Source organism: Seriola dumerili, unplaced genomic scaffold (assembly GCF_002260705.1).
Source record: "Seriola dumerili isolate Sdu_G_001 unplaced genomic scaffold, Sdu_1.0 BDQW01000081.1, whole genome shotgun sequence".
NCBI lineage: Eukaryota > Metazoa > Chordata > Actinopteri > Carangiformes > Carangidae > Seriola > Seriola dumerili.
In genome coordinates, this window is record NW_019174336.1 from 30,499 (window position 1) to 52,967 (window position 22,469).

Genomic DNA, 22,469 nt, shown 5'->3' on the forward strand with positions numbered 1-22,469 from the left:
TAGTTCATTTTTTTTATTTTGAACTAAGTTCACAGTTCCAAAAATTAACTAGTTCACATTCATTTGTTCCGTTTTTTTTTTTTAATAAATAGGCCGCTGTTCTCTTTCAATAGACCCTCCCCCTACCCATCCATCACCAGCCCCAAATCATTGCCACTCCCAAACTAAATGAATTCTTGTATACCACTGAAGAATCACAGACATGAGTTACATTTAAAATCTGTATATAAATATAATCCGTCTGAGTCTTCACTTATTTGTTCATAAAACTGCTTCAAATGCTCAAACAAACTGGCTTCAGCAGTTTGCATTGTACCGTCTGTGCCGCTAGCACCAGCCAAGCTAACTAGGCTATCGAAACATCATGCGGCGTTCATGTTCACGTTCATCATTTGTAAACTGATTCGTTCAGTTCAGCGTTCACAAATAATATGAATTGAATACGTTCCTGCACAACACTGGTATTGGTCGCCTTTTGTGAAAATCAACTTGCACTCAACTTTAGACTTTGAGTTCATAAGTCAACATGTCTACATTTATTCTTGGTAATGTTATGTTACTGTCTGATCAGTGACACGGGTACAACCTCATGCATGCCTACATAGAAACTTAAGTCCAGATTCCTGCTGGTTTTTCATAAAGAAGCATATGCTTCAGTTGCTTTTGTGGATAATCATTTCCCTGCCATTGCAAAAAAAATGACTTATTTTCTCCAAATGAGCAATAACATCTGGCTATAGTTTATGTCTTTCCATACAAATCAACTGTTATTGACAATGAATTTTCTTTTTCTTTATTTCCTTATTCTGTCTCATTTAAAGTTATTTTGACACATTTTTAGAATTTACTGAGAATATGTGAGATGATCTCACTCACTGTCCTTTGGGTTGAATGGGAGACTAAGAGACCTGGTGGGACGAATATGTTGTTGCTGTGTGAGTCTCTGAGTGAGCCAGTTGAGGATTTAATCGCTGGACCAGAGACTTTTGACAGACAGGCTGGCGGTGTAGTGTAATGTCTCAGGTACACGACGATCCCTAGATTCACTAGATTTGGCACATCTTATGTGTCTCTGTTTGCAGACAGCTGCTGAACGCTGCATCTGTGCCAATGAAGTAACACAACCAGTTCTCTTTCAAGTCTGGAAAAAGCCCTCAGCTGAGCAGACGTTCCATATGTTCCCTGTGTGTCGACTGTGTAGCAGAAACAAATTAACATAACACAGAGCACATTTTAACATTTCACAAAGACTACAAATAAGATGACTTAATAAAGAGAAGCTCATATGGGTAAATGAATTTTGATGAATAACATGTCTGATGCAGGGAATGTTAATGAAAGGTGAGCAGTCAATTACAAACTCAGACCTCAACTAAGATCATCAGGATCCTTAGAGTGAGCAGATTTAATCAGCCCATTAACTGTGACTGCACTGCTTGAAAATGTTTTTAGACAGTGTAGCCTGATCGTCACTGTCATCAAATGTCTCATGTAAACAAAAGAATCAAAGGACCATATTGATGCTGTTCCCTGTTTTAGTTCACCTCATATAAATCCTTTGAACTTTCCAGACCTGCTGCTTGTTTTTAGATTGATTTCCTTCCTTCCATGCAGCCAAATCACATGAAAATCACATTTGCAGAGACTTGATACTAAAGGTCTTTGTGGATGCAAAATTTTGGACCTGGTTCAAAAAGTACCTATGTGAACCCAATGTGCAAACATTAATTTCAGTCCGCATACAGAGCATGCGTGGGTAACCTGTCAGCAGAACCCCAACCAGCCTGACTCAGGGCTCAGTAGGAACAGTGTGGTCCATCACAGTCAACATGTACACTCATCAATGTGAAATAAGCTGTTTCCCTCCACTACTGTTATGTACATGTTATGAACTGGGTGCTAATTGGTTCCCCTAATTCTCCAGTTGGATGCCATTAAACCATTAAACAGCGGAAAGGGTACAACGATGATGTAATTAACACAGCTCCTATCTTAAAAAAAAAAAAAGCAATGTGGAAAACATGATGGAGATATGACAGTTCTGTGTATTTCATTAATATAAGGAAGGTTACAGTCTCTTCATCGCTCCACACAGATCTGAAGTTTTTGTTTGTTGTCATCTCTGGGCTGAGCAGAAACATGACTCATGTACATTATGATATGATTACTAAATGTATTTCCATTGCACTTTGTTGCATTTTATTTTTATCAATACACAAACTTTTCCACCTGAGCCGAGCATAAACTTGTTTTGAAATGTCATTCAACATTTGAACTTTTTTTATTTTATCGGCATTCACATTTCCCAATTAAAAATGTGCATAAAAACAGGTGGACGACAATGTGGAAACCTGGTTGGATTTGTAGTCCAAATGCTGACAAGCTCTTTTGCTGGAGGAGGCCAGTGTTATAAATGATGCTGTTTCCAGCTCCATTGGTTCAACAGGTAACTCTTACATCTCAGGTGTCAGAGCATCTGAAACAGTTTCTGAAATAGTCTCATCTGTCCGCTGGACACATGATATCACATAGATACATGTACATTTTGACTGTGATGGATTAACTCGCTGCAGAAAGTGTGAAGTAGTTTGAAATTCTGGTTTAGTCTCTGGTTTAGTGGCTCTGGCTCAGGTAGGTGACTTCTCCTTTCTTAACCGTGCTCACAAAGCTAAGAAACGTGTAGAGTGATTCAGATGTCTGGAAGCAGGTTAAGTTTCAAGTGTCAGCAGTTTTATTTACATAGAATTGAACTAAATGAATAGCTGCCTGGAAGGAAGGAAATCGAATGAAGAGCTGATGGATGACTTGGAAAACGATCAGCACTACTGATATTTAATGTAATTTATATTAAACAGGCTAAAATGTGCAAAATCAAGTTTAATAATCCCCTCTGCTTTCATCTCTCTTCCCCGTTGTGACACTGAACAGAAGAAATTTCTTGTGTCAACAGATCATCTAATTTAGCATTTATTGTTACAATCAGATTTTCAGCGCTGGGTCATCTGCTCTGAAACAGGAGGAGAAGAGCGAGTCAGAGCAGAATGAACGCTCTTGGCTCAGACTGGATGTATATCCCAGAACAGACTGATGAGTTTGAGCCCCACACCGCCCGCCTGCCCGCATTCGTCCACCTTTCATCCCCACACTCGTTCTGCAGAGACATTACCTTTCCATCCCCTCCGTCCCTAGGACTTTTCCCGCCGCTGTAATAGCCCAGTGAGCGTGAGCTTGAATTTGAAACGGCATTATAATGAATTCCAGGCCTCAGTCCTCCGTGCCCTCGCTTACATGTACAAACTCTGAAGATCAATTCACCGTCTCTACTTCCGCCCTCTGCCTCCCGCAGGCTTTTTCCTTTCTTCACACAAAGATAAAGGTATGTAAATTGCACTGTAGTGACTGAGGTTACACAGTCAAATATGGAGCATACTGAAGGCCTGTTATTCTTTTTCCTTCAGCTAATCAATGAATCATTTGTCATTTTAAGTCCTTGCTTTGTTTCTGCACAGGCATTGCATCAAATCACATATTCTCCTTAGAACAAGGAAAAAGCTCAAGAACACACCAATTTAGAGGGTAGGTCATCTGCCTTGTTGAACTAATGAATTTTCACAAAGAGTAACAAAAAAAGATCCTTTACCAACCCATTTAATCTCACTTTAATTCTCTACATCACATTTTTCTTTCTTGCTTGTGATACTAATGTAGTTGTTTTGAAGAACTGAAAGGTGCTGCTCTGTACATCCACATCCTCACTGACCTCACCCTGAAACCAAAACCCTGCTGGTTTGATTCCCTCATTCCACTCTTTAAAGCCTGCTTTTAATACAACTAATATGGCACAAAAGAATTCTCTAGATACCTGTGTTTAACTGTGTTCTACTGTGGGCTGTATGTACAAATTTTCATGGTGGTTTGTGACATTTGAAATAGTTCTCTGTGGAAAAGCCTGATTAAAAAAAGAAAGAAAACACAGTTCTGACAGTGGATGTAAAAATATACTTTGTGGCTTATGCATTATTTGTGTTTTGTTTTTCTTCCCTCTTATTTTTGTATAAAAATGGAACCACCTGAAGTCAACTTGAAGTGAAGCTGGTGGTTTTTGCTATTTTCCCATGTGATCAAGGTTGATAGAGGTACAGGTGTGTTTATCTCATGAAAATAAATATGGAGGCCCTTCAGTCAAACACATACTGACACTGCACCAAGTGAAAAAATAAACAATACACCCCACTAGCATTTATAATAATAATAATTATAATAATAATAATGCTAATAATAATAATAATAATAATAATAATGATACTTGATTCTGTTGCTGTAACACCTCCTTCACAAATAACAGTAATGGCACATTTCCATAGCTGTTTGTTATATTGCATTTAAACAGATTCCAGCCAGGTGCATTTTATATACCGTGAATGTTAAGAGTCATGAATCTTTTTATATTAAGATAACAAACTGTTTTCTCAATAAAACAAGATGATGTTTTTGAAACTTTTTATCTGAGACTTTATCTAACTTTCATTTGATCAAGATATAACAGTGTCAACTGATAATTAAACTGTCTTGTGATGATGTTGTCATTATCTCTTTCCTAAGATAACATTGTGTTTCGACGGTGCTCATAATTGTTTTTACCATAACCTTGTGTCTCCAAAATGTTACAGTCTCACTTTAGTACTTGCTAGTTCTCCAACCAGCAGGGGGGGACCACGCGCTGTGTGATGTACATACAGTGCAACATGGTGACCTGTGACCGAGGTGCTCAGACTGAATTCAAACATGTTTCTCAAAAAGACCAATCACTGCATACCATCCAAAACCAACCTTCATTTGGACAGGATGATATGGGTTCTACCCATCCAAATCCAGATTTCTTTTGTTCTATACAAATCATCAGCTGTTCACTGATGTCCAGTCCATGGTTGGGACTGAGACAGATTTGAACAAGGACCAATAACAAAGGAAGTTACAATAAGCTTTCCAAGATGAGAATTTGGCAACGTCACACATCCTTGTAGGTAAAGACCGGAGTTTGTCTAGGTTAGGGAGAGTCAAGGCTTGGTCAAGAGCAGCGACAGACTGTGGGAGTCTATAGCGTTTTCTATACAGTCCTTTAAGACTAGAGTAAGTTGGATCCAGATCCAGATGATTCAGACCAGTCTTAGCAGATTGTTACACGTTTTTCTGTCTGGCCAAAATCACATTTTTAATCCTTTTATATTTATTGAAACCTCAGGATCCAGAGGTGGTAAGGCTGCATGGATGATGGGTGATGGTGGGTTCAGTGAAATCATAGTCTCATTCAAGAGGAAAAGAAAGAGATACTGAGGAAAGATAGGATCACGTTGTGTCAGGTGTCCTCAGACCAAGGAGAGAAAAAGAAAGTTTGGTGAAACTTTGGTGGCCGAGGATGTTTTCTATGTCTTACTGGTTCTGGTAGCATTTTCAAACCAGGTACACATCCTGTAACTGCACAAAGTTGAACCCCCCCCTCCCAAAAAAAGGGAAAAAAAGGAATACTTTCAACAGTAATCATGAAAAATAAGTGAGGTACAGTCACAGTAACTGAGTTGTGGAGAACTCAGCGGAGGACGTTAATAAATACCAAGAAGAGAAACAGGAGGGCTCTTAACTTTGTCTTCTTTTTTTTGTGATAATCCTTCCTCCTGTTTCATTATGTTGAGGCGGTAGGCATTGGGTTTTTCTAGTTTTTTGTTTGAGGTTGAAGGGTCTAAAGGGGTTTCAGTTTAAACTCCTAAAGAAACCCCTCAACCCTTTTCCTGTTCTTTTTGTTGATGCTGTGCTGCGGTAGTGTTTACCCTCCGTTTCATGCCCTTCTGTCCAATCCCCATCCCAAACAGTAGAAACCAGCCAAGACCAGTAAAAACCAAACAAACTCAACCCAGCACAGAGGGATGTTCCACAGAGGCGTCTTCAAACCCAGACTGACCTGTTGCTACCTGTGGCAAATGGACATCGACTGACATCAAGGCTTGAAGAAGGGTTCTAGACTGGACTGTGGCTGAGGGCTGGGCTGGACCGGGGTCAGAGGTTAGAAGGCGGAGCCAGTAATGGCATTGAGCTGCTTCATCAGTCCTTCTAGACTGGCCATCTGCTCTGACAGGTCATCCTGCTCGTAAACCTGAAAGACACAAAGTACAGGTTACACATGCTGTGGAGCTTGAGCCTGATGAGTGCTTATCCATACAACAGGAACAGTATGTTAAGAGGTTTCTTATCTCAGGTTTGAGTTTGTATTTTGTTTTACCATTCCTCCTGATCACAACCATATCCACTTACACAAACAATAAGTCAGTAAATCAGTCAGTCAGAAAAGACAAGAAGTTTTCATTGCATCCATAGACTGTAAATAAAGATGGACATAGCGAATGTGACCTCACCCACAGCTTTCTGAAGAATGGTTTTGAAGCTAGGATTGAGCTGTTCCACCTCCCAGGTAATCCAAAAATAGACAAAGAGGTGCAGTGTGTGTGGAGCTGAGACTTCGGTACATTCTGGTTTGTGGCAAGCATACATCCACCTGGCACTCAACGAGGCCACACCCTCAATTCTACATAACTTTAACCCTCAAAATGATCCCTCATGAAGGAGGAAATTAGCTATGGAGACAAAAACTGTTTTTGTACCAGGCTGTAAACATGTTTATTTCTGCTGTAAAGTTGTACATTTTAACATGGGAGTCTATTGGGATTGACTGACTGTTAGAGCCAGACTCTAGTGGTCATTTCATCTCTGGAGGTTGCCGCATCACAGAGCAACACACACACACACACACACACAAACACACACACACACAAGCATGCACGCACGCACACACACACACGCACGCACGCACGCACGCATGCACACACACACACACACACTCAGGGAGAAAACAGTTGGCTTAACTATGAACCCCATCCTAACCCTAGTCTGGTCTTTAAATGAACTAACTGCAAACCTAACTTTAATGGAAATATTGAAGAGTGATACAAAAGGAGCACGAATTTGAAAGCAGTTAACAGAACCGATGGTGCTGGAGAAAATAGCTGAAGTACTCCTGAACCAGCTGTTCAGCCGCTCTCCTGTGTGCCGGGCACTTTAGCCAGCAGTGTGTCAGCAGCTATGCAGGAGAGATACTCTGTGGTCCGAATCTGATCTTTTCACGAGTCATAATAATCAAACCCACTGAAACTGAGGTCTTAAAGGTAGAAAGTGGGACACATTGAAAATGTGCAGGTTCACAAACTGTCCTCAGGTTAGATGACAGTGTGCCTCCGAGTCGATCACATCGAACATGTTGGGGGTGTTGCTGTCACTGGTCTGCAGGTGTTTCAAAGGAAAGGACACACTCGCAGTGTGAACGGTTGCACTTTAATGCTGCAGATACCCTGTGATCACTGTGTAATGGTGTGTTTCGTCTGGCTATACATACTTTCTCCACTGAGTGGGTCGGCTTAAGTGCCTCCATCTGTGTGTGTGTGTGTATGTGTGTGTTTGTGTGTGTGCATGCGAGTGACATTCCTGTGCACATCTCTCACGTATACACTTTCTCAGTGTGTTATATTGAGCGTGTCTTTCATGCAGAGTTTGTCCTTCCACATTGTCCTCAGCACTATGGAAAACTGATAAAGACACATATTTCTCAGACTTAAACACAGGTTTGTGTCAACGCACAACATCTTTACTTGTAGTGCATTCAAGTATTATTATAATTGCTGTACTAATCCTTCATTAAAATGCACTGCCACTAAGTGCAGCTACTTTAAAAATGTTCCAGAAGTCAAACATACACAGACAGAAAATCTACAGTTATCAGTATAAACTGAGTCATCCAACAGCAGATTACACCTGTGACATCTGTTTTCTTTGTGTTCAATCATCTGTGTGTAAACCTATTTGATCAAGTGAACAATTTTGAAAATTGATGTGTTAAGATCAGTGATTGTATTTTAGAAATATATTGCTAAGAGTTGGTTCTAATGTTGTTTGTCTTGTATTAATGGTCATTTATATTTCTCTTGTCAAGTTCCAGCACTGGTTTTTAAACTCAACACTTGAAGCTGTGGGACCTAATTGTGATTAACTTGGTTTGTATTTCACTGCATGTGTGTTCTCACAATGAGAAAATATAAATAATGTAAAATAATCTGGGTGGGCAAAAAGTTAAATAATGAAAGCAGGTGAATCACGACTAACATTTTCATCAGCTCTTATTTTTTTTGTGTGTATCTCCCTCCAGAGAGTCCTGGACGTGCTGATCCACATTTTAAAGTCAGATATTGGTCTGCTCTAGTTATAGCTTTTAACCTGACCAGAGAAACTCATGTTGGACCAGCTTTTGACTGGTTTCCGCCTCAGGACAACTCAACTCCCCCTCCGGTCATATATAGATTTTTATATCGCCTTCATTTAAAACATCAATGGGGCCCAATCACAGCAGGACACAGCGGTAGGGGTGCCTGTGACTCAGGAGGTGGAGTGGGTCATCCACCCCGACTGCTCCAGTCTGCATGTTCAAGTATCCTTGAGCAAGATGCTGAACTTCAGATTGCCCCTGGCTGTGCTACCAGTATGTCTGAGTGTGTGTGAAATGAAATGAGTGTGTGAATGAATAAATGCTTTGACTGGTCGATAAGACAGGAAAGGAGCTATATAATATACAAGTGCAGTCCATTTACCTAACAGTTAACAAACATCCTGAATCAACCCACAGCCAGTTCACCAGCTAACAGCTAACAGGCAGCTTCTGTCTCATGTCTTTCACAAGGATGTCAGCAGGTGCTCCACCACTGTGGTCCATGACACATGACATCTAGTTGATGGACTGCTTTGAAATTTACAGATATTCATGGCCCCTGCAGGATTACCAGTTACCAGTTACAGTTACCTGACTCTTCATCCCATCACCAGTTCAACATGTTAGTCTGCTCTACACTTTGTTTTATGACCAAATAGCTATTGTTGGCTATAGTTTGGCTATAGTTTGTAGCGCTAATTAGAAAATGTTAGACTGCTAAAATACTGCACTGAGAGGTGAAAATGGTAAACATTATAATGCTGATTTTAGTATTTAGCTCAGAGCCCGACTGCATCTAAGTCCAGCCTTACAGAGGGGCAATAATGGCTATAGAAAAAGTAATTACATTACTTTACTAATTACTCAGCTGTCAGCTTCATCAAAGGTGACTTTGAACAACTCCACATCCTCCACACCACTGCAGTTAAACAAGCAGGCAGCCCAGGGATTTACTGAATGTCCAGCAGCTAGCTCAGTCATGGCGACTGCACACAGCTCTAACCGCAACAGCAAAGTATCAAACCCTCAACTTGAGAACAGAGGTGAAGCCTGAAGGTACGTGAAGATATGAAGGGTTCATTCTATGACAACACAATGATTCTTAGTTACAGGTGATTATACACTAATTAAAACATAATTGTGGATATTATATTCTATTTCTGCCAATAAATCCAACTTAAATAATGAATAATGTATTTATGTAAAGTCAGAGTCTTTCAAAACGTTCTATGTGTATTTAGTTTTAAACTCTCTCTGTGGCTTTTCGACAGATGACATGAATCTCTCTTAAATGACTGTGGAGATTTACATTATAAGAAGAGAAAGGGCAAACAGCAGCTGTAAAGTTGTCCTTTATCTGTGTAATACCCACAGAATGTGATCTGTTGACCTGCCACTTTCACTCTGAATGAGACCAGAAAAAGCTCATCCAGAAGCCACACACACAGGTATTTTCCACTTTCCATGGATAAAAGAGGCTTCTATAAGAAATCGTGAATGAGAAGTGTATGAGAACTCCAAAAAACCCTGGTGACCTCCCGATCTCATTTGTTGACCCATAACAGCAGAGCTTCTTCCGTTTCATGGATAGGGTAAAACGCCAGTTGATGCTCAGTGTCACTCTCTGACATCCTGTCATCTCTGTTGGCCTGGTGACCTGGATTCACATTCCTCTATAATCAGTCAGAGACTCATCCCAACACAGTGGAGTAAGCACAGTACGAGTTTCACGCTGACACAGATTAATCTAAAAGACTGTGTTTACATCTCTCAAGCTTTCTGTCCACATGCTCTAATTTCCCCTAAAATTTCAACAGTAAACCATCAAAGTGGTAAAGTGTTGTCCAAGTAAGAATGGGCCAGCTGAAGCATGTAAAGGATGAGATCATCCACTCCAATATGTTCTTTGTAGGCGATATGTAGGGGGTCAAGTGCGTGTTCAATCTGTGTCCTCAAAAGGTTGAGAAGCAGCTTCTCCAGGGTGTGATGTGAGGGCCACCGGTATGTAGTCATTTATCTCAGCCGGTTGCCCTACTTTAGGTACCGGAACAAGACATGATGTATTCCACAGGCCCAGGACCCTCCCTGTTTTTTAAACTTAAGTTAAAGATCCTCTGGAGAGGCTCTGCCAGCTGGGCTGCACAGTCCTTTAACAGCCTTGGACACACACTATCCGGGCCTGTTGCCTTTCCAGGACGTAGCCTCTTGAGCTCTGCCTTCACCTCCTCTGTTGTAAAGGACAGGTGACTTGATCCCAGTGTGGAGGGAGTTGCAGCTGCAGTTTCAGGTTGTGAAGGCAATGCCGTAGGAGAAGCTGCAGTTGAAGCAGTGGGAGAGATAACAGGTGAGGCTGTGTCAAATCTGTTCTAGAACAGGTTGAACTCATTGGCCTTGTCCACATCACCTGATTTTGCCTGGCTGTTCCACACCTCTCTGGTCTTGTTGTGCTGCAGCTTCCTCTCTACTTTTTGTAGTCCTCCTTCGCCTGCTTTTTTCTTTTTTCTGCAATGAATGCATCAGGGTGCTGGGACTGTACTCTCACAACAGTCTCGTGAATGATGCCACACGCGACTGCAGGCTCTGCTCGTGGTTGAATGTAAACAACAATGGCGACAATAAGTGAGAACTCCCTCCGTACATAGTACGGTCTAAGACCAACTGCCAACAGTTCAATATCCCGACAGCAGATCTTCTCCTTCACTGTGATATGACTGGGGTTGCACCATCTATTGTTCACAAGCAGAACCAGTCATCCACCTTGATTCTTCTCACTTGCTCTGGTGTCTCTGTCCGCTCGTACTGTTAAATCCACACAACGGTCGGGAGTGTTGTTGTTTAACCAGGGAGTTGACATTTCCCATGAAGATCGATGGTAGAAAAGGCTTATATCTCCATCTCCTAGCCTTTAGCTTACTGACTGGGTCTAACCTTTCCCAGCACGGCATAGCACAGCACAGCATAACTAAGCAGCAGAAGTCTTAACTTTGTTAATGTACTTGTTGATTGATGTCTTGTTGTTGTAATGTTTGCTTAGGTTGTGGTCAGTCATACAGTTAATCAGGTACACGCATGTTCACACACATAGTAGTACGTCTCAGTTCTAGAACCTGCATGAAATGTATATGAAATCCAACATATTTAGTGTCCAGCTCATGAGGTAGAGCTCAGACCCAACAAAAGTAATTGGACACTCTATGTTTCTTGGGCAGCTGTGTGTCGTTTCAACGTTAGTTCACGTGACTCAGAGCTGACTGAGAGCAGAAAGTTGAGGTTAGAAAGAGAGAAGCAAAAAGTGCATCAAAACTCAGTGGATGACATTTCATCATTCAGCAGGACACCTATCCTGAACATATCGCTGAAGTAAAGAAAGAGCTGTAGAGTGTTAAGAGGGGAAATATTATTGACTGGCTGAGTCAGTCACCTGATCTCAGTCTGACTAAACTGCAGTCCACACTTAAGGCAGAGACCCCACAACAAGCAAGAGCTGAAGTGGGCTGCAGTGAAGGCCTGGGAGAACATCACCAGGGAAGATACAACATGTCTAATGATGTCTATGGGTCCGAGACTTTAGGCAGTCATTCCACAAAATATTTCACTTCATTTCACTTCATGTGCATCTATCTCCCACACAGTTCTTTCTATACTGGTGTAAACCTGCTCAAATTAATGCTGAGCCTTGGCACTTTAATGTAGTGTCCGTTGTTTGATCTGTGCTGAAGCTCAGAACAAAACAAAAGATTATGGTCTCGACGGTACACTGGTCGGTTGATTGGGGAAAATAAGGGGCAGGTGTGTTGGCAGGTGAGGATTAAGTGACAGAGCAATACAGGGAAGTCTGATGGGAGACAGAGTGACGTCATTTCAGCCCCCCACCATCCTCTATGTATAAAGACAACTACTTTAAAAAAAAGGAGTTTTAAATTTGAAGTTTGGCACAGAAGTTTCAATTATTCAATTATAAGACCCAAACTGACAGTGAACAAATATTGTGTGTGTCAAAGGCTGATCTATCTTCTTCCTCTGAGCCATAGAGCTGCATTGTTGTCCAGAATCTATTATAAACATATCAGTGAGCCACACTATTTGTACTGTCTGACCTGTTCCTCCATCACCATGAGAACACACACTTTAGTTTATTTTGACTCAGTCCCACACACACTGTCCTGCTGCCCCAACACACCACACGAACATTAATACTCATCTGAAAATAGATAATAGACAAATGTATGGCTTCCTCCTGTTTGAGTGACGTTTGATAATAACAACATTGTCCAGCTATGTTCGGAAATTACTGAGTCTTTTTTAAAATACAATTGTGATTTCTTTTTTCACAGCAATAATGTGCTGAGAGCCATAGAGAGGGAAGGGATCCAACATCACACCATCCAACTGCTTCTTTAAAATATCTCACTAGTGTAACAACATAATAAAAGCACCCTTGTAGCGTACTTTACTCACCCTGTGTGTCGCAGTCTATTAACCAGCTGTGCGTGTGCATGTGCGTGTGTGTGTGTACGTGTGATGGATTGGCCAGGGGGATGATGGTAAAAGACTAGATCAATTACTGAGATAGAGCAGAAGATAGAGAGAAAGACCTGCTGACCTTTTACACCCTCTCTCTTTCACCTTTCCACCATCTTTCCATCTCATTTTCTTCACTCCTGCCCCCACTTTCATTGCTTCTCCTCTGATTTTCCTAATCTCTCATTCTCTCGTCTTCTCCCTCCTTCCTCTTTACTTCCACATCCTTTCCCTGTCTCTCCTTTTTTTATCTTTTCTTTTTTTATCCTTCTTCCTGAAGCATCCCTCTCATCTCCTGCTCATACTATTTCCTTTTCCTAATTCCTCACTTGCACCTATCCTCTCCTTTTTTTTGCCTCCTCTCCTTTCCTCCCCTGCTCATTTCATCTCCTTTTCTCCTCCTCTGTCCTCTGTCTGTCCCTCCTAAAGAATCCCCCTCTTTCCATTGCTGTGGCGACGCCTCCTCCTGTCCTATTGTCTTTAAGTCACATATGAATATTTAACAAGTCCTTACATCCAGCATCCCTCCACATCATCCACCTTCATCTCCTTTCCTTCTCTGCTTTCCATCTATTTCTCCCTCGCCTCACTCCTAAACTCCATTTTCCATTTTACCTCTCCCTTCCTCTCTCCTCCTTTTCTCTTTCCCATTTTCCAATCTCCACCTCTCCTTCCTCATCCCTCCTATATTTTCTCTTTCTTCCTCACCTTGTTGTCCTAATACATATTTCCTCCGGCCTCATCTTTGTTTCTCCCCTCCCTCCCCCTCCCCCTTCCTCTTGTCCTCCTTCCTCTCCTTCCTCTTTCTAGTACATCCTTTCTCTGCTCCTATTTCACTCCTCCACCTCCTCCCTTCTTACTATCCTCCCTGTCTTATTTCCTTTTGACTCCTTCCTTTTCCCTTTCTTCTTTACCCCTCCTTGTTTCCGCCTTCTTTCCCCTCTTCTCTCTCCCTCCTCCTCCATCTTATTTCTCCTCCACCCCTCTTCCTCTTCTTTCTCTCCTTTCTCTCCTGCCTTTCTTCATTTCCTCAGTTTCAGTCACTAATGAACTCTGCTGTATTCTACCGCTGAAAGGCCACCTACCCACTGGAGGGAAGAAAACAGGTGTAGTGACAAGGCTGTGCAGGTGTGTGTGTGTGTGTGTGTGTGTGTGTGTGTGTGTGTCTGTGTGTGTGTGTGTGTGTGAGTGTGCACATGTGCGTGTATACCTTCCTCCCACCTCTCTGTCTCTCTCTTCCTCAGACTGTTTGTTCCATCTCTAGTTGTTCCGTGTTTGTATTTTCTGAATCTGTTTCTTGATATTTAAGAACAGTTTTACTACAACTGCTGTTACTGCGTCTGACACCTGCTACAAGTACAGACGCACACTTTTCCAGAGCTAGACTCATATATCAGTATTAGAGTAAGTGTCGGCTGATAAGTAACAAGATGTACAAGAATACAAAAAGTACAGAGATGTCTACAAATAAAGACAGACTGACCAGTTTATAGTTACATATCTTGGCCACCATTCTTTACTTGCCAAATGTAATGGCTCCTGATTAAATATTACAGGTTTAATATGTGAGCAGTTCATTTAGTAATTCCCTGTTTTCAAATTTCCATTTGAATTATACATAGCAGGGTAAAACTATCCCTTTTGCCACAAAAAACTATAAATAGTAAAAAGTTGTGAAGAATATATGTCTTTGATCTTTACTGTAGATTCTGAAATATTCTTGCCTTCGCCTTTCATTTGAGACAGGTATATTTAATTTAGTTAATTAATCCACTGTAATTGCTGTACTTTGCATTGTTTTCCCAATCACTGTAAAGCTACTTGCATCCAAACTCAACAATTCCTGCCCAGATATTTCACCTTAAAAGCCTTCCAGTGGCTCAAAGAGCATAATTTCGAAGTTTCCAATTGACTTTTAATGTACAACATCTCCAAGAAGTGTTGACTTTCATTGATGGTAAAGAGAGTGAAAATCATTTGTGAATGAAAACAGTGAGTGTAAAAAGAGAAAGTGTCCTTATTTGTTCTTCCTTTGTTGCTTCTAATTTGGCTGCTGCTACAATACTAATTCTACTATTACAACTTCAAATGTTACTTCTTTTACTTCTTTTAGCAAATTCATTGGTATGTAAAATTAGCAGGTTAAACCTTCCAGAATGTGTAAAATTGAAAATAAATGTTTGAGGATTAAAGGTTCAGTCTGTATAATTCTGGCTGATGTAGAAAATGACAGAGGGCCCTTTGTTATCATGTGTTAGTACCAATCAATTAATGCCAAATGTACTCTCATACACCGTATAACAGAGGAAACTAAAGATAGAAAAAAAAATAGAATCATCTCCTCACGGTTGTATCCCTCCACCAACCAGCCAAGTTACAGGAAATATGGTCACAGTCTCTCCTTCCTGAGTTATAGCGTTGAATAATGACCATAAGTGTTTTTGTCAGAACATTATGAAGTGAACACAGTGAAGTCGATCTTTCACCTTTTGCATATAAAATGTCATCACTTGATTTTATCCATATTTAAGTTAAACTGTGTCATAACTAGTGTATGAATTTGTGAGTTATGACCAAAAACATGTTTTGTGAGGTCACAGTGACCTTTGACAACCAAAATCTAGTCAGTTCATCTTTGAGTCCATGTGGACTTTTGTGCCAGATGTAATGAAATTCCGTCAAGGTGTTACTAAGATATTGTGTTCACAATGCCAAAAACTGTGTTTTGTGAGGTCACAACAACCTTGATCTTTGATCTTTGACCACCAAATTATCATCAGTTCATCCTTGAGTCCAAATTAATGTTTGTGCCAAATTTGAGTTCCCTCAAGGCAATACAGAGATATCGTGTTCATGAGAATGGGATGGACGGACCAACAACGAAGAAGTTTTTTTCGGAGAACCTGGAAACATAATGTCTCCATAAAAAATGAAAAAAAATATAAATTCCTTTGGCTGCTTTGTCTAAACTGTTAGTATCAGTCTCTGAGTCTACAATTTTTGTTTCATATCCAAATTCAAGTCAAGAAACACAGGAGTTGTGTATTCATCGCTGCTCACATGCCACGGCAGAGTTCCTCTGACTAGACTTAAACCAGTGGAGAAGCTGTTGGCTTGTCATGTGAAGTTTGGGACACACTCTCTCACACAGAGGAAGCTCCTTATGGACTGCGACATAGTTTCTGTGGAACAGTGGAACAGAAACTATAGAAAACTATAGAAAACCTTGAATGCGTCTGGTCTGCAGTGAATAGAACACAAGCTCAAAACCAACTGATAGAACTAATTAGTTGTAACAGGTGTCATGTTTCATGTTTCCATGGCAACGGCTAGGCAGCCACAGTTAATGGCAAAAAATCATAAGAAATGATGATGTACTTTAAACCAATTAGATTCACTGCTACTGCAAATGCGTTGAACAGCTGGATCCATCTCAGTATAATGGTGCTTTTTGAGAGACAATCTTAAACTGTGATCTCGGGCAAAGTAATGTACCTCTGGTTTAAAACTAAATCACACGCTCACAGTTTCTCCATCTGGACTTACATTGGCAGCTGAGTCCTCGGCAGGTTTCGTTCCACCCTCCTCTGGTAAGTCCGGTGCTGTAGGGACCGAGACGGGCAGCAGAGGGGAACGAGCCTTACCAGCCTGACCCAAAGAGGCTGTCTTCACCTGTGGCTTCGGGAGGCTTGCACCTGGGAAAGACAGGAATATAATTGGACCAAAAAACAACTTGATAATTTCACAGCCTTCTTTGTTTCTCATCGATCATTTTATAGAAGTTCTTTAACAGTAGAACTGCAGAGCAAGTGTAGAACAAACATGGACTGTAATCAAGCTACAAGCTCAGAGAAGACAGAATGGTGAGTATATGATTGATGTGATGGATGTAAAAGATGATTTTAGAGAATGAAGAGCATAAGGTAGAATGGCAAGATAGAACACAATACAGGATTTTAGAGACCGAACAGCAAATGTCAGCCAGACTTTCAAAGATTGATCAGTGAACATAATCAGAACATGTGATTTTTCTTTAGGCCAATATATTCATTTTGCTATAAAAACACTAGTTTCCAGACAGCTGCTGTTTAATATTGTTGTGCATGTGAGCACTGACAGGAACAGTTTGATCTGACAAGACAGAGCTGCTATTGGTTGATCTAAATGACAAGTTCACGTGCAACTAAGTGAACTATTGAACAGGAAACAGATCTGAGGTCTGATTGCAGGCTTCTCTATGACCATCCATCCATATTCATCCATCCATCCATCCATCCATCCATCCTCTTCACGCTATTATTTTAGTATTATTTATCTATTTTTTCATCAAGTCATTTAACAAATCACTTGTCTTTCCAAACATTTGTCAAGATGTCCATCATTCTTTTCATCCTTTCAGTTAACTAGTAAAAAAAAACACAAACAATGGACAGCCAAGTAAGCCAAGGGGACAAACCGACCAGGCACAAAAGAGAACATACATCCAAGCAACAGGAAAAAAATCAATAAACAAATAAATTCAATTCTTTTGTTTCCTCAAAACAGAAAGCATTCAGGAAGTCAAATTTAAGGGTGCTTCTTCTACAGAGCAAGAAGGAAAGTGAGAGAAAAACAGCATGGAAGAGGAGACAAAAGAGGGATTTTTTTCTGATTCCCTGAACAGCCTCATTTCTGAACACATCCTGAGGCATCTTCTGCCCACACTCCCTCCTCCTCTCCCTGCACTACATTCTTTAACTTCCTGATCAATAACATCCATTCTCCTCCCTGAGAAACAAAACACCTGGAACAGTTTTGATAGCAGTGGATTACACCAGAGAACAAGAAACTGTTGAATTCAAACTGCTTTTAACATCAACAGCCTTCACAGCGTGGAACAATGACTCCCAGACTGTAAAAAAAAACACGCCTCAAAACTATGTTCATCCTAGTTTTTATTCTTGGTGGTCTGGTCTGGTTTGAATTGTTGGGTCTGAGCTCTGCCTTATGAGCTGGACACCATAAATGTTGGATCTTCTGTTGTCTCTCATTTTAATGGCTATCACAAATGAAGAAAATATTAATATTAAATAATAATTTTAAAATGAATGAAAGTCCTTGGGGGCACCAGCCTAAACTAATAGGCAAAATAGCCAATATTGTTTCAGTCTCAAATTATTACTATTAATCTGGAAACCTTAATAACTATAACCAAATTACCATATCTACAGTAGGTTAAAGTTGAAGGACACTTTGACTTTGGTCTGTCTATGTCTTTACTTTACACACTCAAAATCTAGACATAACAGCCTCTCCTCAACAAAAAAACAGCTAGCATGAACACTGTCAGACTTTATATTTATAAAAGTGAAATTAAATTCCAGTTGAGTCTGAGAATCAGACGACAACAACAAAAATACACAATGATATGACTGAATTTATGTTTGAAAGTCCTGTCTCTAAAACAGTTTTAAGGTTCCTGGAATCACTCCTGCAGTTGAAAGGGACCAGCTGACTCGACAAATGGTTCAAAAATTGAATTACACAGGGAATAAACAGATTTAACTTCCAGTTCTTTCAGTCAGTTCACTGGAAAATCTGTATTTAGAAAGAAAAATAGGCTCCTAGACAGTTCAGATCAGGAGTCTTTCAAACCCAGTAAAAAAGGAATTCTAAAATTTTTTGTTAATTTTTTTTTTTAAATTCACAAACATGTTTGCTTTATTGTCTCCTGCTGAGAATAAATATTTCTTTCAAAATGTTGAATCATACTCTCTGCTTTCCTGTAGACAGCATTAAAAAAGAAAAATGAAGTCCACCTTAGGATCGCAGCTAAGAACAATGAAAACAAACTCCCACTTCTTCCATTACAACATCTCTCTACACAGATACAAGTCCTCATCTGCTGTAGTTATCCTGAATGCTGGAATAATTATGTGAATGTAATATGCCATGATTACTTATGAAGATGGTATAATTTCTTCTGGTGATACCTCAAGAGACAAGATATTGTTTAGTTCATGTATACATGTATACTATTCCTTATTTCCTTGGTTAAATTAAGTCACAGAGAGATTCTCACATAGCATACACTCACATAGCATGCTAATTATAGCATACTAAGATGGTTAAGTCTTCTAGAATGACCATGACAGTCATTTTGACCATTCTACAACTTACATGTGTAATAAATTTGTTAAATAAAAAAATACAGACCTATTGGTGCCTGACTTTTCCTTTATTCCTTTATTTAAAATTGTTTTCATATAAATTACACAAAAGGTAAAGAAAATATAGTCATTTCTACCAATTTTGGCCATAGACAGTCATATTGCCCGGTCGGAGTTTTGCGCTCTTAAATTGTTTATCTCAGTTGCTTAGCAACTATCAATTAAAAAAAAATCAGTCGTGGGTCTGGAGCGTGAACTATCGGCTATAGGAATTTCATAGCAACTACAAATTACTTTAAAATTGACTAATCACAAATATTAATCATCAGAAAGTGTGAAAGTGTGAAACAATTGTCTACATAAGATATCAGAGAATTTGGAAAAGAATGGCGGAAATGAAAAGAAAAGAAAGAATGAAGACTAAAATGACATATGCCATGGCCCTGGAGATGATTGATGAGTGATGAGTCTGATGCAGGGGGTCTGTCGGAGGTGGAAAGTGACAGCGACTTTTCCTGGGTGGATGAAAACACTTAATCCTTATCAGAGAGAGAGTGAATCAGATGTTAAAGAAAAAGATGTGGCTACTTTCATTGGAGACTGCGGATCCAGATGTGCCATTCATGATTAATGCACCAGGTGAGCTCCGCTGCCCTGTCTTGTGATGAGCCAACTAGAGTGCTCAACCTGGAGTCACCACAGCCGGAGGCAGCTATGGAAAAGGGTAACGGTGTGAACTGTCCTTTAGCCAACGTCCAGGGAGAAGGCAGAGCCAGAACATCCTGACCGAAGCTGCTGACCCATTGGCGCACGCAAAGCGCAATATTGAAAATGGCTGAACTGAAAGCCTTCATAGCCCAGTTATACATCCGTGGCACACAGGGTGCAAAAAATGGAGCTGGACAGCCTGTGGGCTGAAAAATGAGGCTTCCCATTTTTCAAGGAAATCATGGCCAGAGATCGCTTCAGGGAGATAATGAGATTCCTGCAGTTCAATAAGAAGGTGAGACGTCTTGTGCTTCTGCAGCGTGATAAGTTTGCCTGGGTGTCGGCCACTTGGAACAAGTTTGTTCAGAACAGCATAGCCTGCTACAAGCCTTGCGCCGAAATCACAGTGGATGAACAGTTGTCCCCCACCAAGGCCCGGTGCAAATTCATTCAGTACATGAGGAACAAACCTGCCAAATTTGGCATCAAATTTAGGCTGGCTGCGGATGTCAAAACAAAAATATATGCTGAATGGGGCTCCATATCTGGGCAAGGTGTAGACGTGGAGCAGAGGTCAGAGGTCTTTTGCGAAGAGCAAACGAGCAGTCAGGCAGCTGGCACAAGGTCCAAGTCAGCAGCCAAACAAAACCCTGCAGCAGACACCAACAAGGAGGCAGTGCTAGGTGCTTCGAAGCAGAAACCAAAATAAAATACAAGGCACCTGGTGCAAATGCCTCAAACCCATGTGCGGAAATTGTGGGAGAAAACAGGTTAATTGTTTTGACTTGCTGTACAGTTTAAGTAGTCAGGCTACAGATATAATAAGTTAAAATTGATATGTTATTAGATTATTGTTTTGTTGTTCATAAACTTAATTCTTGGTTCTTTTTAGTTTTAGATTAGTTCGTTTTTGGTGTTTAATCAATTTCTGTTACAAATGTGTTATAAATGTTAAAATGTTTCAGTAGGCTGCTTTGATTTGTTGTTTTTGTTCTGGGTTATGTTAAAGGAAGTTTTCAATCAAATATAATGTGTAAATAGGCTTATGTTGGCCTACAAGGTACAGCAAACATCTCATCTCACTTTGCTGCAGAACAGAGAGGTTCAGAAGATCCTATTGTTCCACTGTCATCAGGCTATACATACACACGTCAGCCAAGAGATTCTGGAGGAATTGGACTAAAATGTAATGTATTATTGTTTGAGTTTATTATAAGCTATTATTATTATTATTATTACAATTATTATTGATTATTATTATTATTATCAACAAAGTGAAGCTAATGGACACAATGAATTGTCCGCACTAAGGGGGATCATAAAAGTATCTATCTATCTCTGACTGCTACTGGAGCCACCTGCAAACCTGTCTCCCATTTTCAATCACCTGAGCATCCCTGCCTACTTACACACCTGTTCCCCATTTCCCTGATCTGCTCCCTGGTATCTATGCCAACTCTTTATCCCAGTCAGTTGACAGATTGTCTGCTTACTGTATGTCTCCATGTGTTTCACTATGTGCCTACTACCTGGGTGTAGCTACCTGTTGTCCTGCCTGCCTACTACCTACCTACCTACCTATCCTTCTGTCTGTCTGTAAGCCTGGTCCTCTTCATTTCTTCTATTAAGAAGAAATTTCTTATTAAGAAGAAATGAAGCGGTGCAGTTCTTTCACTGCACCGCCCTGTGTGTCTCTCTGGGATCCTCACGGTCCTTGCTGCCTGTGCTGCTGCCGCCAGCTGTGACAATGTATGACTTCTCAATACGCTGCTGTCAGACCAAATCCAAACTGAACTGAGCTTCAGAAAAAAAAAAAAAAAACGTTTTGCGGAAAACACAATAAGTCACAGCAGTACAAAGCTGGAGCAAAGGTTACACATCCACAGTGGAGAAAGCCATAACAGAGAATTTCATGGTGCCTTGCTCACCCTCAGGGGTTTTTGCCAGAGAGAGAGGTGTGTAGAGGGGTGGGGGGGTGGATCTCTGTATGTGTGTGTCTGTGGGGGGATGGGGTATACTGGCGGCTCCACTGCTCAGAAAGGTAGATATATTTACCAGACAAGCTGGAGTGGAGGTGTGAAACGCCAACTTGAGGTCACATCAGTGTCTTTCTGTTTCTGGGTCAAAGGCAAAGATGGAGAGATTCACAGCGATAGGAGGTGAGGATGGAGAGGGCGGGGCTATTGATCTTTAGGGCAGTTTGAGGTAAATGCAGTTAAAGACGAAAAGAGTCTTTGAGGAAATGTGTCTCTAGAGTGAAACAGTCGGGCTCTCATCCGCTTCCCACAGCAGCCTGTTGTTTCTTTGTCAGTCTGATTTATCTCCTTTCTACTTTGTGGCTGTCTGTCTGATGTCTGCCTGTCTGAGCACCTGTCTAACTGACCAATGAAAGAGTGAAAGAGACTGGCCCAGGAGGTAAGGATGTTCTCAGGTGAAAAGTTTCTTCCAAATAAACCTTTGTTAACATGCAAAATTATGTTTATTCCATGGCTTGAAGCATCTTCCTATTATTGGAAAACGTTTGGAGGCCTGTTTAAAACAAACAAAAAAAAATTAATGAAGTTGGTTATGATAAAAATAAGTCAGTAAATACTGGAGAAATTAAATATAAGCCTGTCTGTGTCATGATCCTGATTTAGTACCTGATAATCTTGTTGTAGCATCTCATAATTTAGATTTACTATGTCATTGATGTGATCTGCTTCATCTTCAGAATTTTCATATTTAATTTTGACATTGTTGATTTAAAAGGTCAACATTTTTGCCTTACTGATTTTGACCTACTA

At 40.5% G+C, this 22,469-nt stretch overlaps 1 protein-coding gene across 1 annotated transcript in view; it reads right to left on the reverse strand.

The window, feature by feature from the left end:
* Nucleotides 1–6,058: 6,058 nt before the first annotated feature.
* dcc (DCC netrin 1 receptor) overlaps nucleotides 6,059–22,469 on the reverse strand; it is a 233,113-nt gene continuing 216,702 nt past the window's right edge. The window contains exons 29-30 of the mRNA XM_022744417.1: nucleotides 16,379–16,521; nucleotides 6,059–6,148 (exon numbers count right to left, since the gene is read on the reverse strand). Coding sequence (XP_022600138.1) covers nucleotides 6,059–6,148; nucleotides 16,379–16,521 — 233 coding nt within the window. The remainder of the gene's footprint in view (nucleotides 6,149–16,378; nucleotides 16,522–22,469) is intronic.